This window comes from Herpailurus yagouaroundi, unplaced genomic scaffold, assembly GCF_014898765.1.
Source record: "Herpailurus yagouaroundi ecotype Mexico unplaced genomic scaffold, PumYag 162, whole genome shotgun sequence".
NCBI lineage: Eukaryota > Metazoa > Chordata > Mammalia > Carnivora > Felidae > Herpailurus > Herpailurus yagouaroundi.
The window spans coordinates 8,925,058-8,935,902 of NW_024412403.1; the positions used below are offsets into that span (position 1 = coordinate 8,925,058).

At 60.8% G+C, this 10,845-nt stretch overlaps 1 protein-coding gene across 1 annotated transcript in view; it reads right to left on the reverse strand.

Annotated features, from left to right (window-relative positions):
- SIM2 (SIM bHLH transcription factor 2) overlaps positions 1 to 9,472 on the reverse strand; it is a 49,943-nt gene extending 40,471 nt beyond the window's left edge. Inside the window, 1 exon segment of the mRNA XM_040483954.1 lies at positions 9,070 to 9,472. Within this exon segment, the coding sequence (XP_040339888.1) occupies positions 9,070 to 9,244 (175 nt within the window). The 5' untranslated portion in view covers positions 9,245 to 9,472.
- Between the last annotated feature and the right edge of the window lie 1,373 nt (positions 9,473 to 10,845).

The following is a 10,845-nucleotide window of genomic DNA, read 5'->3' on the forward strand; positions in this document are numbered from 1 at the left end:
CCCCCCCCCCCCCCCCCCGCCACCTCCCCGGCCCCGCAGGTTGCTGTCTGTGTCCCTGCCATCGTCCCTTTGCTCTGGATTAAAGAGAAAGAAGGCCAGAGGAGATATTCCCGCCGAGGCCTTGGGTCCAAGCACCCCCAGTGCACGCTGAGCTCGCCAGGCCCATAGCTCCCGTGGGTCGCCAACGTGCTCACGGCTCTGAAATTGCCGTTTTATTTGAAATGCCACAAAGTAATCTAATCTGCTTTGAAATTGGCCATCCTTGAAGCCAAACGGGGATATCGATTTGACCTGTAAATATTCCCCCAAGGACCCTCCCTCTCTCCCTCCCTCTCTTTGCTGAGTTGCCAGCAAACAGGCATTTTCCCAAAGGCAGAGAGGCCCAGACGAAAAAGACCTCACCATCCAGGACACAGCTCTTCCAGCATAATACGTATAATACATACGATATGATACATATATTAACCTCACATAATCCCTCGGACTCCCCGGCCCCCACAGGCGCCTTGGGAGCACCGACCCTCTTCCAATCCAAGTGCTCCAGCTTGGGAAGGGTTTGGGGGAGGTGGGTTTCCCTAGGGCCAGCTCCAAACATGCCAGAGGTCTGTGGGGGTATGGGCAGAAGGAGCCCTGTAAGTACTCGAGGATTTCTGGAAGGTACCTGTTACCACATAATTAGGGTTCCCCAGTTTTTAACTGCCCCCCCCAAGGCCTCCTGCTTCTCCCCACCACCTCCTTGAAGGTCACCAGGGTTTCAGAAACCACACCAGGGGACAGGGGCCCTGACCAGGGAAGCCTCCTCTCCTGTGTCTCCGGGCTCAGCTGCTGCGACCCCAGAAATCCCAGACTTTCGTCTGCATATTCGGGAACGAGGAGGAAAGCCGGGTGACGTTGTGGAGCTAAGTGTTGCTCCCTGGAGTCCTGGGGTTGGGAGCCTGGCCTGCGTCCGTCCAGTTAGGTCTAGTTAGCTCCACGCCCCGGCGGCGGCGGCGCGAGGTGGCGAGGCCGGAAGTTCTGTCTCAGCCTGCGCCCTGTTCCCCCCAGCGGAGATGGCGGCTCCAGGCCCATTCCCGCAATCCACCCGCCCCCTCTCCCCGGCAGCGACCCCCTGAGGGGCGAACTGTGGGTCCCGTGGGGGGGGGGGGGATCCGCCTCCTCTCCGCGCAGAACCGCAGGCCGGAAGGCCGGACCAATCCCTGCCCGCCCCGCTGTGCACCGGGAGTGCGGGACTCGAAGCCAGAGCAGGACGCGCGGGTTGGGGAACCCTGCCTAGTCACAGTGAATTCAGGGACCATTCCCAGGACCACACAACTCCTCCAAACCCGCGGCGAGTGGATTGCCTGGAAAGTCGCCAGGTAGGCACTCTGGTCTCCCCCACTGTTCCCTTGGGTGTAGGGGCATCTCAGTTTCTGGAGGCCTCCACCCCAAGCCCGAGGGAGCCGCGGGGCCCAAGACACCTAGGGAATCAGAGCCCCCCAACCCCCGCAAAAGCTTTGGAGGCCCTTCCCAACAAACTCTGTCCCGCAACTAAAAAAGGAATGACCTTTAATTTCTCCTCTTGGGCTCTAGGGATTTGGGGTTTATCCTGGTCTCCTTGTAAGAAAGTGGCTAGTTTCATCATATCCTGATCCCCCCGAAACGGGATCCCAGCACCTCAGTCTCCACCACGTGAACGGAGGTGTCTTCTGAACCCCAGGAAATCACTGTGCACTCACTTTCCCTCCCAAGGATTACCACGGTGACCACAGTACTAGGGAGCCACTGACTTTCACTAGCAGGTCCTTCCCTGCCCCCCCCCCCCGCACCCCCGTCTATACAGATGGCTTGGTGGGGCCAACGTTTATTTCATTTAAGGAACCAAAATTTAAAAGCCCTGGGGCCTAAATGAAAGAAGAATTTAATAAAGACCCAGGAATCGTGATTTCTGAAAATGGACAACTGTGCCCAGGTAACTCTCCTTTACCCAACTCCTGGTTCCTTTCCCTGGTTTGCACCACACTGGCCTTGCCTGGCTCAGTGGGAAAAGTGAACTCGACCTCCCAGACGAGGCTTCTTGCAATGTCTGCAGCCAGGTCACCTGGGGAAATCTGCACCTTCAGGAAAGGTGCAGACCCAGACCAGACTTCCCTGCCCAGCTCTCCCGAAAGCTGCATGGGCGGCTCTGGCCTGATATGCAAAAGTGCACTGGGTACACAGGACAGTTTTTCATATAATTCAAATACCCAGATACTTCAATAGAGCTTGTTCTCTTCTATCATTAGAATTTTTCCTGTAATTTCCTGACACCTCTGCCTTGCTGCTAGAATTTGGTCTGAATGCCCCTTCTGGACCTAGCCTGAGGTGGCAGGGCTAATGGACAGGTTCCCCTCAAGCTTCCGTGCCCCCATGCCATCACAGCCAGCTCTTGCATTAGAAGCCTCTGTGGGTAAGGCACCTACCTCTGTGGCCTAGGTTGACCTAGGACTCCTGATTTCAGCTCAGGTCATGCTCTCACCAAGATGGAGCCCCTTGTTGGGCTCTGCGCTGTGCGTGCAGCCTGCTTGGGATTCTCTCTCTCCCTCTGCCTCTTCCCCACTTGCATGTGCGTGCCCTCTCTCTCTCTCTCAGGAAGGAAGGAACCTCTGTGGGTGAGGCCTTTCCACTCCACCCATAAAAATCTATCTAAGGTGGGCTGAATGTGGAGACTAGATAAGGTAAGGTTTGTAACAGCAATGAACATCTTGGTGCTGTAAAGCCATATACCCTGAAAAAGTAGGCGCTGGGCTCGTGGCCCTCATCTGGACCTAACAAAGGGCTTTATTTGTTGGAGAAGTGAGGGGAGAAGGGTAAGACTGAGCTAAACTCCTACAAGGTTATCATCCATCGGTTGGTGGTCTGTCTCACCTGATCCTGGGAGCACTCCCCGCCTCCACTGACTGTGGGGGGAGCTGCCGGATGGAGGGGGTGGATCCCAAGCCTGGCCTGTGGTTCCCCTGCCAGGGTTTGCTGTCCCAACTGACCTACATGTGTCTGCAGGGGACTCCCTGCTACTAGGAACCCAGGTGGCCAGGTCATGGAAGAGGAGGTCAGCCACTGGGTCAGAGGAAAAAGGAGCCAGGAAACCCCTTTCTGCCACCCCTTGCCTCCGAGGGTTCCTGCATACCTACACTTGGTATTCACACTTGGTGGTCTGGCTGGCTCCCTTGCTGTTCGGTTTAAAACTTACCAGGCTCTTTTGCCACTGAAGCTATCTAAATATGGTCCCTCCTCTCTGAGTGCTCAGTTAGTCAGTCAACAAACAGCTGTTGAGCTGTGCAACCTCAGATAAAGGATCCAGAGTTTGGTAAGAACTCCCAGGATGGCCAGTTCTTGAAGGCAGCCTTGGGTATCTAGAAGGTGACACAAACATTCCTCACAGGGATCTTGTGAAAACCAGGTGGGGTTAATAAGGGAATGCCTGACCCTGCCACCACCCATCCACGGAGAGTTGGATCTGAGATTGAGAAAAATCCAGGGCAGACTTTTCTGGAGTCCCCAGGGGACACGCTGGGGTCTCACCTCCTTCTGCTCCCACTCCTGCGTTTAAGATGGCAGCTGGGCGGGTCTGGATGGTCTGATCTCCAGCAAGAGCCCTGACCTCTAACCTCTATTTCTTAACTCCAAAGTGGGGGTGGGGGGGTGGTTGTGGAATTAAATGAGCTAAACCAGAGGGTGCTGACAAAGCCCTGGGTCCAGTGGAAGGCCTCGGTGGTACCAACGCCTTGGTCCAGCCTTCTCCTGCCTTCCCATTCCTTCCCTGCCTCCAGCTCTCTCCTCCTCCTTAGTCCCCCAGTTACCAGCGCCTTGGCAGAGAAAGAGGCGTGTTATTGGGGAGCACGGCCTCTTGCGAATCCGTGGACCATGTGAGGACACAAGGTTATGCTGGCTGACTGCAGACTACTCCAGAGTCCAGAGGGTGTGTATGTGTGTGTGTGGGGGGGGGGGGTGCTGAGGTGCTGCTCAGCTCCTCCACCGAGAGCCACCCCCCCACCTCCGAACGCCGGGAGCGAACCAGGGACGCCCTTCACCCTGCGGGGGCGTTTACAACCGGCATTCCGAGCATTACCACCGGCGGGGCCCGCAGGCTCAGGGGCTCCGTCCCTGGCTACCGGGCGTCGCGCGCCTGGGCGAGGGCGTAACGGGGGGAGTACGAGCCCGGGCTCCCGCCTCGACGCACCAGGGGAGCCCAGAGCTGGCACTGCCGCCTCGCTCGACTCCAGGACCCAGGAAACTGTCACGGTTCTGGGGTTCCTCCGCGCGCTTCAGCCTCTGGCCTCGGAATGCTTCTTTCTCCCCGGGGTCCCCGGGAAGCCCGGCTTTGGGGCCCTTTTCCAAACCAACCGTCGCACACCGAGTCCAGGCACAGGGTGTGAAGGCGGGGGGTGGGTGGGGGCGCCCCGAGAAGGCCTCGCTGGGCCCGGCCGGACGGGGAAGGGAGGGGGGCTTCCAGCCCGGCCCCGCCTGGCCGCCGGCCAAGTACGTGCTCAGACGCCCGACGGAAGGCCCGGGGCGCCCAGAGCTTCTTGCCGAGACCTCCGAGGCTGGGGCGCAGGCCCGGCCGCCGTCCGCACTGCGGAGCGCGCGTGGCCCCGCGCCGTCCAGTCCGGCTGCCCGTCCGCGCCCCGAAGCGCGCGGCCGCGGCCCGGGTTGTGGCCCCCGGGGGGCCCGAATGGGCGGCTGGCGCGCGCTCCAGGTCCTGCCTCGAGCCTCCAAGGCCCCGCAGCCCGGAGTTCCTCCCCACTGCCCGCAGCCTCCTGCTCGGCGACGGGGAGCTCGCCCTCCCGGACCCCATGCGGAGAGGGTTGTAAAGTTCCACCTTATTCTAAAAAAAAAAAAGTCGGGCTTTTTTTTTTTTTTTTTTTAATCTACATTATTCCAGCCTTCGGTAGAAAATGGGCTCGGATCTGTTGAAGTTTAGTTCAGCAAACCCTCTAAATCAAAGCGTTTCCATTCCCGACAACAATTTCCAGGCGTCTGCCTGAGTCTCAACCCAGACGCATTCCACCACGGTAATGATTCCGGGCTCAAACTCCCATTATTTTTGTGTGAGAATGACAATGTCGCACTCCCTTCCCCTGCTTTCACCCGCACTTGTCTAGAGTCTTCAGGTCTGGGAAAGGAGGAGGAGGGGCTCTGTTCTCGTTGCTATAGTCAGCCTCACTTTCCAGCTCCATTCCTAAGCTGGGACCACAGGCCAGTCCCTCGGGTCAGCTGTCTGTGCACAAGGGCCCACAAGGGACACCACCCTCTACCCCACTGCTGAGAGCGAAATCGGAATCCTGGCTCCTAAGAAGGAGCTTAACCAGCCACCGGATTGGCCTCGGAGCTTCTGTGGTTTTGACTCAGGCTTCCTGAGGCCCAACATACATCACCTGAAGGAGGAACTTGTCCTTCGTCCTGCCTGGCATGGCTACCATGCAGCTATGGCCAGGGAACAGCAGAGTTCTCCTACCCTGTGCCTCTGTGCTTGCAAAGCACCCCCTCTCCTGAAGGGAAGGCCACAGTGCAAAGAGGGCAGGCAGACCCTGGGCCCCAGCATTTCCCTGAGCCCTGCGTGTACCAGGCCTTCCTAGCCACTGGTGAACACCTTAAGTTTTCAATTCTGAGTCCCACTTCCAAAGCCAGCCTTGCTCCCCTGCCCTCTTCCCTGTCTACCTGCCACTTCTTAGCTGTTAAAGGGAAGAAGACATTGGGGGCCCAGAAAATAACGGGTCTTCCAACTGCAGTGAGGCCCAGAGGTCCACACAGTGGGGCATTCTGCCATCTAAGCCACATCTGGCCCAGGCAACACCGTGAGCTCCCAGGAAGCACTGACTGGAATAAGAACCAGTTAGATTTCCACCTGCACTGCCTGGTTCCTCACACTTGATCCCAGGAAGCTTGCACAGCTATGGAGTTGCTAAAGGCCCATTTTTCAGACAAGGAGACCAAGGTCTAGTGGGGCCGCTTAACAGAGCAGAGCCTTGGAAGGGTTGTGAAAATTGCAGGCACTCCTAAACTTGCAGTCTGACCTCCCTGGGGAGTGTCCACCTTGGCTCGCGTGGCCTGTTTCTGCCCCTAAGTGGACCTCTTCCGAGCTCCTCTATCTCTCCCCTGCCCCAGGTGGTCTCTGGATGAAAGGAGCCAAGGCCAACGGCCTCGGGCCCAGGGAGAGAACAGGCGCTGGCCACGGGCACAGCAGCCACCGCCCCACCGGCGATCGCCCTTGCCGTGGGACCCTGGGAAAGGCCTGCCCCTCTCTGGCTGCAATTTTCTCAGGGACGAAGGGTTAATCGGCGGTGCCAGTGGCTCCTTTGGATTTTCCTGTTCATTTTCTAGCTTGGCCTCTAGATCCTTCTTCACCGGGGATTCCGCTTGCTCCGGGGGTATGGAACAGTGGTTTCACTCGGCAACTTTCCGTCCGCAGACGAGAGTCGGGGCAGATCCGGGAGTTGCCGCCGCAGCCGCGCAAGACTGCCTTGGCCCTAAACCTCCCTGATGCCGATGCCCGGATCCCCGCGGCTCCTCCAGGCCCGATTCCATTCCCCACCCCCCCGCCCCCGCCCCCAGCGCAGACCCAGGCTCGAGAACAGAGACTAAATCAATTACGGCGCGGCTTCCGCAGGCCGCCCTTCGGAGCTACCGGAGTGGTGAGCAAGTTATTTTGCATAATTGAGGTCTCTCTAAACCCGTCTTTCTCGGCCCAGGCACCCGGCTTCACAACTCTGTGACCCAGACGGACTTGAGGGGAGCCGGGCCACCTCCCAGAGCTCCAGACCCAGGGCCTCCACGTCCACCCTCCAGGCAGGCCCCCGGCTCCCTGCTTCGGCCCTGCAGGGGGGCCCGGGGGCACATCACCCCCTCCTTCCTTCGCCTACCAATCTAGACCGTAGATTCAGGGCCATTTGCAAAACCGTAGGACCAAACAACTCCCTCCGACCGCTCTGGGAGTTCCAAGTACGCTACCCAACAAAGCACAAGGGCCCGGTGCTCTGAGTCCTGGACCCCCAGCTAGCCCACCCCTGCAAAGGGCTCGGGGCCAAGTAATTCTGGGCCCAAATGGCTGGAGACTCACTTCCCAGAGTTAGAACACCCAGATCTAGTTTAAATATCTGCAGAAGCAGTACACCCACCACTTCCCAATTTTTAGCAAGCTTTCCTGGAAATGCTCCAAACAATAAATGGCTTACAATTAGTCCTCTTTCTCCAGGCCTCTCTTTCTAACTAATTTCTGGCTTACTCGAAATCGCTGGTAACAAACTACTTAATATTCCGGTCCTGGCTTCTCATGTGTTTCCCTCCATTGGGGAAGTGATAGGAGCCAGGGTCCTGTCCTGTCTCCACACCTGCTGGTATTGTGCAGATTGAGAAAGGGCTCACTCGGAAAAAAATACATAAATTTTGAAAAGAAAGAAACGAAGAAAAACAACGGCTCACCACTACTCCTTCCCCGGGTGGGAAGGAGACCTGGCCCTCATAAAACGTATTTCTCTTTTAATTTTCAGTGAAATCTCAGCCATAGAAGAATCTATTTCTCCAGTGGAGAGGTCACCCTTGGGCAGACTGATAGCGACCACCCACTAGACAGCTCCCAGTAGGGGCTGGAGTGGGGGCCCCTCGGTATACGGGGGTTGGAAAAGGAAAGGTGTGTCGACCGGTGCGGAGGCACAGGTCACTGGCTCCCGCACCAGGGAGGAAAGCCCTGGAGGCTTGGGGCCCCAGCTGGGAGGCAAGGGCTAAGCCGGGCTACTGCTTCCGTGGCCCCTGGATCCCCCGCCCGCTGTCTGCAGGGTGCAGGGCTGCAGGTCACGATGGCCGACAGGCAGGCCCCCTGAGCTCCACTGGGGAGCTAGTGTGAAGTGTGGCTCCAGACCCAGAGCCAATTACATGTAACAGGCTTTGGGGCCACCAACACAGAGGTCAAGCTTACTGACTCCTGGTCGATCGCTTGGCCCGGCACTGCCTTAACGGAAGCACCCTGTGCCCACAGGACACCTGTCGCTGCACTGCAGCCACTCTCTGGTGTCCTGCCGCTGAAGTGGTCTCTACTCCCCCACCGGCTTCTGGGGCTCCACAGCCCTACCGGCTCCTCAGTCCTGCCCAACAGGTCCCCGTGCAGAGTGTCCCGGCCAAGTGTCAGGATCTCTCACGCCAGGCTGCAGGCAACCCTGGCTGGGGACAGAGCCACTGAAAGGTGATCGGTTCAGAAGCACCGGGACACCAGAAGGAATGCTGTGGTGACCAGGCCTCCATGGCCCTGCTTCTCAGAAGTGCCCAGCCTGGCAGCCATGGTCACCCGCAGGCCATGTGCTAGCAGGGAATGCTGGCCGTCACACCAGGAGTCTGCTGGACCCAAGGGTCCTGGTGACCCGTGTCCACCATGGCACCTGCCCCTCCGGGTTTATAATTCCAATCAGGAAAAGACTAAGCTCAGGCCTGCCTGCCATGTTCGTACTATTTGCCCCTCTCTCCTTTGGGGGGGGGGGTGGGGGTTCGGCTCACCTACTTTCGGTATCTCCTACCCTGCTCTGCCCAGCCCTCCCCCTACCCGCCCCCCCACCAGGGGAGGTGAGCAAAGTAGATGCAGCTCCAGAGTCCCAAATCTAAGGCCCGGGCCTCAAACAAGTGCCCTGCTTACAGCCAGGGCCTTCCGGGCCTAGGCCTCTGGGTGCACTCTGCTCTCTCTCAGGCCACCATCAGCAAGTACGTCTTATCCCTGGTCGGGGTGCACACACTTCCCCTCCGCGGAACGAGAGCAAGTAATGAAAGAAGGACAAAATAAAAGGGAATTAGAGAAATGAAAGAAAAGACAAGAAGGCAGGCAGGAAAACCAGAATAGCCTAGCATGCTCACAGAACAATTCCTGGTTCACCTGGCCCACGCTTGGACCAGAAGATGGTCCGGTCCACCCGGCGACAAGACCTGTCTCCTCTCTCCAGCAGGAGCCGAGGCTCCCCGCGCGGCCTCCCCCAAACGCGCTGGCACTGGCCCTCCAAGCCAGCTCCAGATCCCCGCTTGGGCCGAGGCTGCCGGGCTCCCCCAGCGCTCTCGGCCGCCCACCTGCGGCCTCACCTTCGGGGAAGACGGCCCGCATCTTCAGGTAGCTGGTGGTGAGTCGGATGATAGACGCCTTGTCCAGCTGCGAGGTGATGGCCGACGGCAGCGGGAGCAGCTTGGCCAGCTCATAAAACTCGCCATTTTCCTTCTCCCTCCTGGTCTTGGCCGCATTCTTGGACTTCTCCTTCATCGCGCCTCGGCTCCGGGCATATTAGACCCAGCCGTGCTCCAGGCCCGCGGAGCCTCGCTCCGGCTGCAGCGGCGGGGATGGGGAAGGGGCCTCCGAGGTCCAGGTGAGTCTGGGGCACCGCCCGGGGCAGGTGCGCGCGGCCGGCCTGGGGCACCGAGTAGCCTCTCCACAGCCGCTGGGCCCCGGAGCTCCGCGCGACCCAGCGGCGCCGCTCCGCGCTCCGCCGCCCCGGGCGCAGCCTCCCCCGGGCTGGACTGTCCCGCGGTGCCCTGAGCCCGACTTCCCGCTCGCTTCTGCTCGCTCTTCCTTTCTCTCTCCTAGTCTCCCGCGCCTCGGCTTTCCTTGGGGGGTGGAGAGCGGCCAGCGAGGAGGCAGCGGTGCCGCTCAGTCCTTGGCCGAGTGTTCGTACCCGCTGCCGCGAGGCCCCTCCGGACTGGAGGGCGGCATGGGCGGCGGCGGCCGCGGAGCCATGGAGCAGTTGGGGAGCGAAGGGGAGCTGGGGCGGAGGCGGCTGGGGCCCTGCCCGGGCGCGCTCTCCTGCCCTCCCTGGCCGTTCCCTTTGCCTGGAGACGCGGCGCCCGGAGCCCGCGATGTGTCGCGAGCCGCAGCAGCTCCGCGGTCCACGTGCGACCGAGCCGCGTTTGTTTATGGCGGACCCGCCTTCGGGCGGAGCACTCGGCAGCCGCGGCCCTGGGAGGGGGGCGGGAGGGGGGAGGGACCGCGGCGGGGGCGGGGGCGGCGAATCTCGCCTCCCGACCCCGCCGCGGCCCCGGAGTCACAGGCGCGCCTCCGCGTCGCTGCCTCCAGGGACTCTCCCAGGAGAGGCCCGCGCGCTCCCGGCCTCGAGGAAGTTGCGGTGAGTGCACACGGCGCGCTGTGGGGACCGGCTCCTGCGAGCGGGTCGCGGGACCTGGGCGCTCGGACGGGCGGCGGGGAGGGGCGAGGGAGGGAGGGAAGTGGGGGAGTGATACCTAGACCACCCCCGTTGCTACCCGACCGGTCCTGGGCGCGCGTGGCCGAGGGGAGGCGGATGGACCCGCTGGCCAGTGCCGTTCCGGGGTGGACCCAATCCTCCGAGCCCGCGCTGGTCCCGCGCCCTCACCTCCGCACTTTGCAGGGCCGAGGGCCAAAAGTGGGGGGAGCCCCGAAGGCAAGACCCCCCCCCCCAATCTCAGGAAAGGGCGGGAGAGAGAGGCTTGAAAGTGACCTTTCTGCCCTTTCTCTCCCCGAAACACGAGAGCGAAAGAAGATCGGTGCTTTCCCCGGAGGGGCTGGAGGCCGCGGGGACGCGCGGGCCAGACGAAAGGAGGGGACCGGGAGCTGCGCCTAGCGGCCAGGCCTCGCCCAGGGTGGCGGCGGGAACAGGGCCCGACACTACCCATTCCCGCAGCCGGGCTCGGCGCAGCCGGAATTTCGGGGAATCGCGGCTGGGGCGGGTGCTTCAGGCCGGGGGAGTCTGCGAGCGGGAGACCTCGAGCGAGCGTTGGCGGGGCCCAGGGTGGTGGGCCGGGGGGCAGCTGGAATAGGGAGGAGCAGTCGGAGAGGCGGCCGTGGGGCGTCCTGGTGCTTTCCCTCAGGACCGCACTGGACCGCAAGAGGCC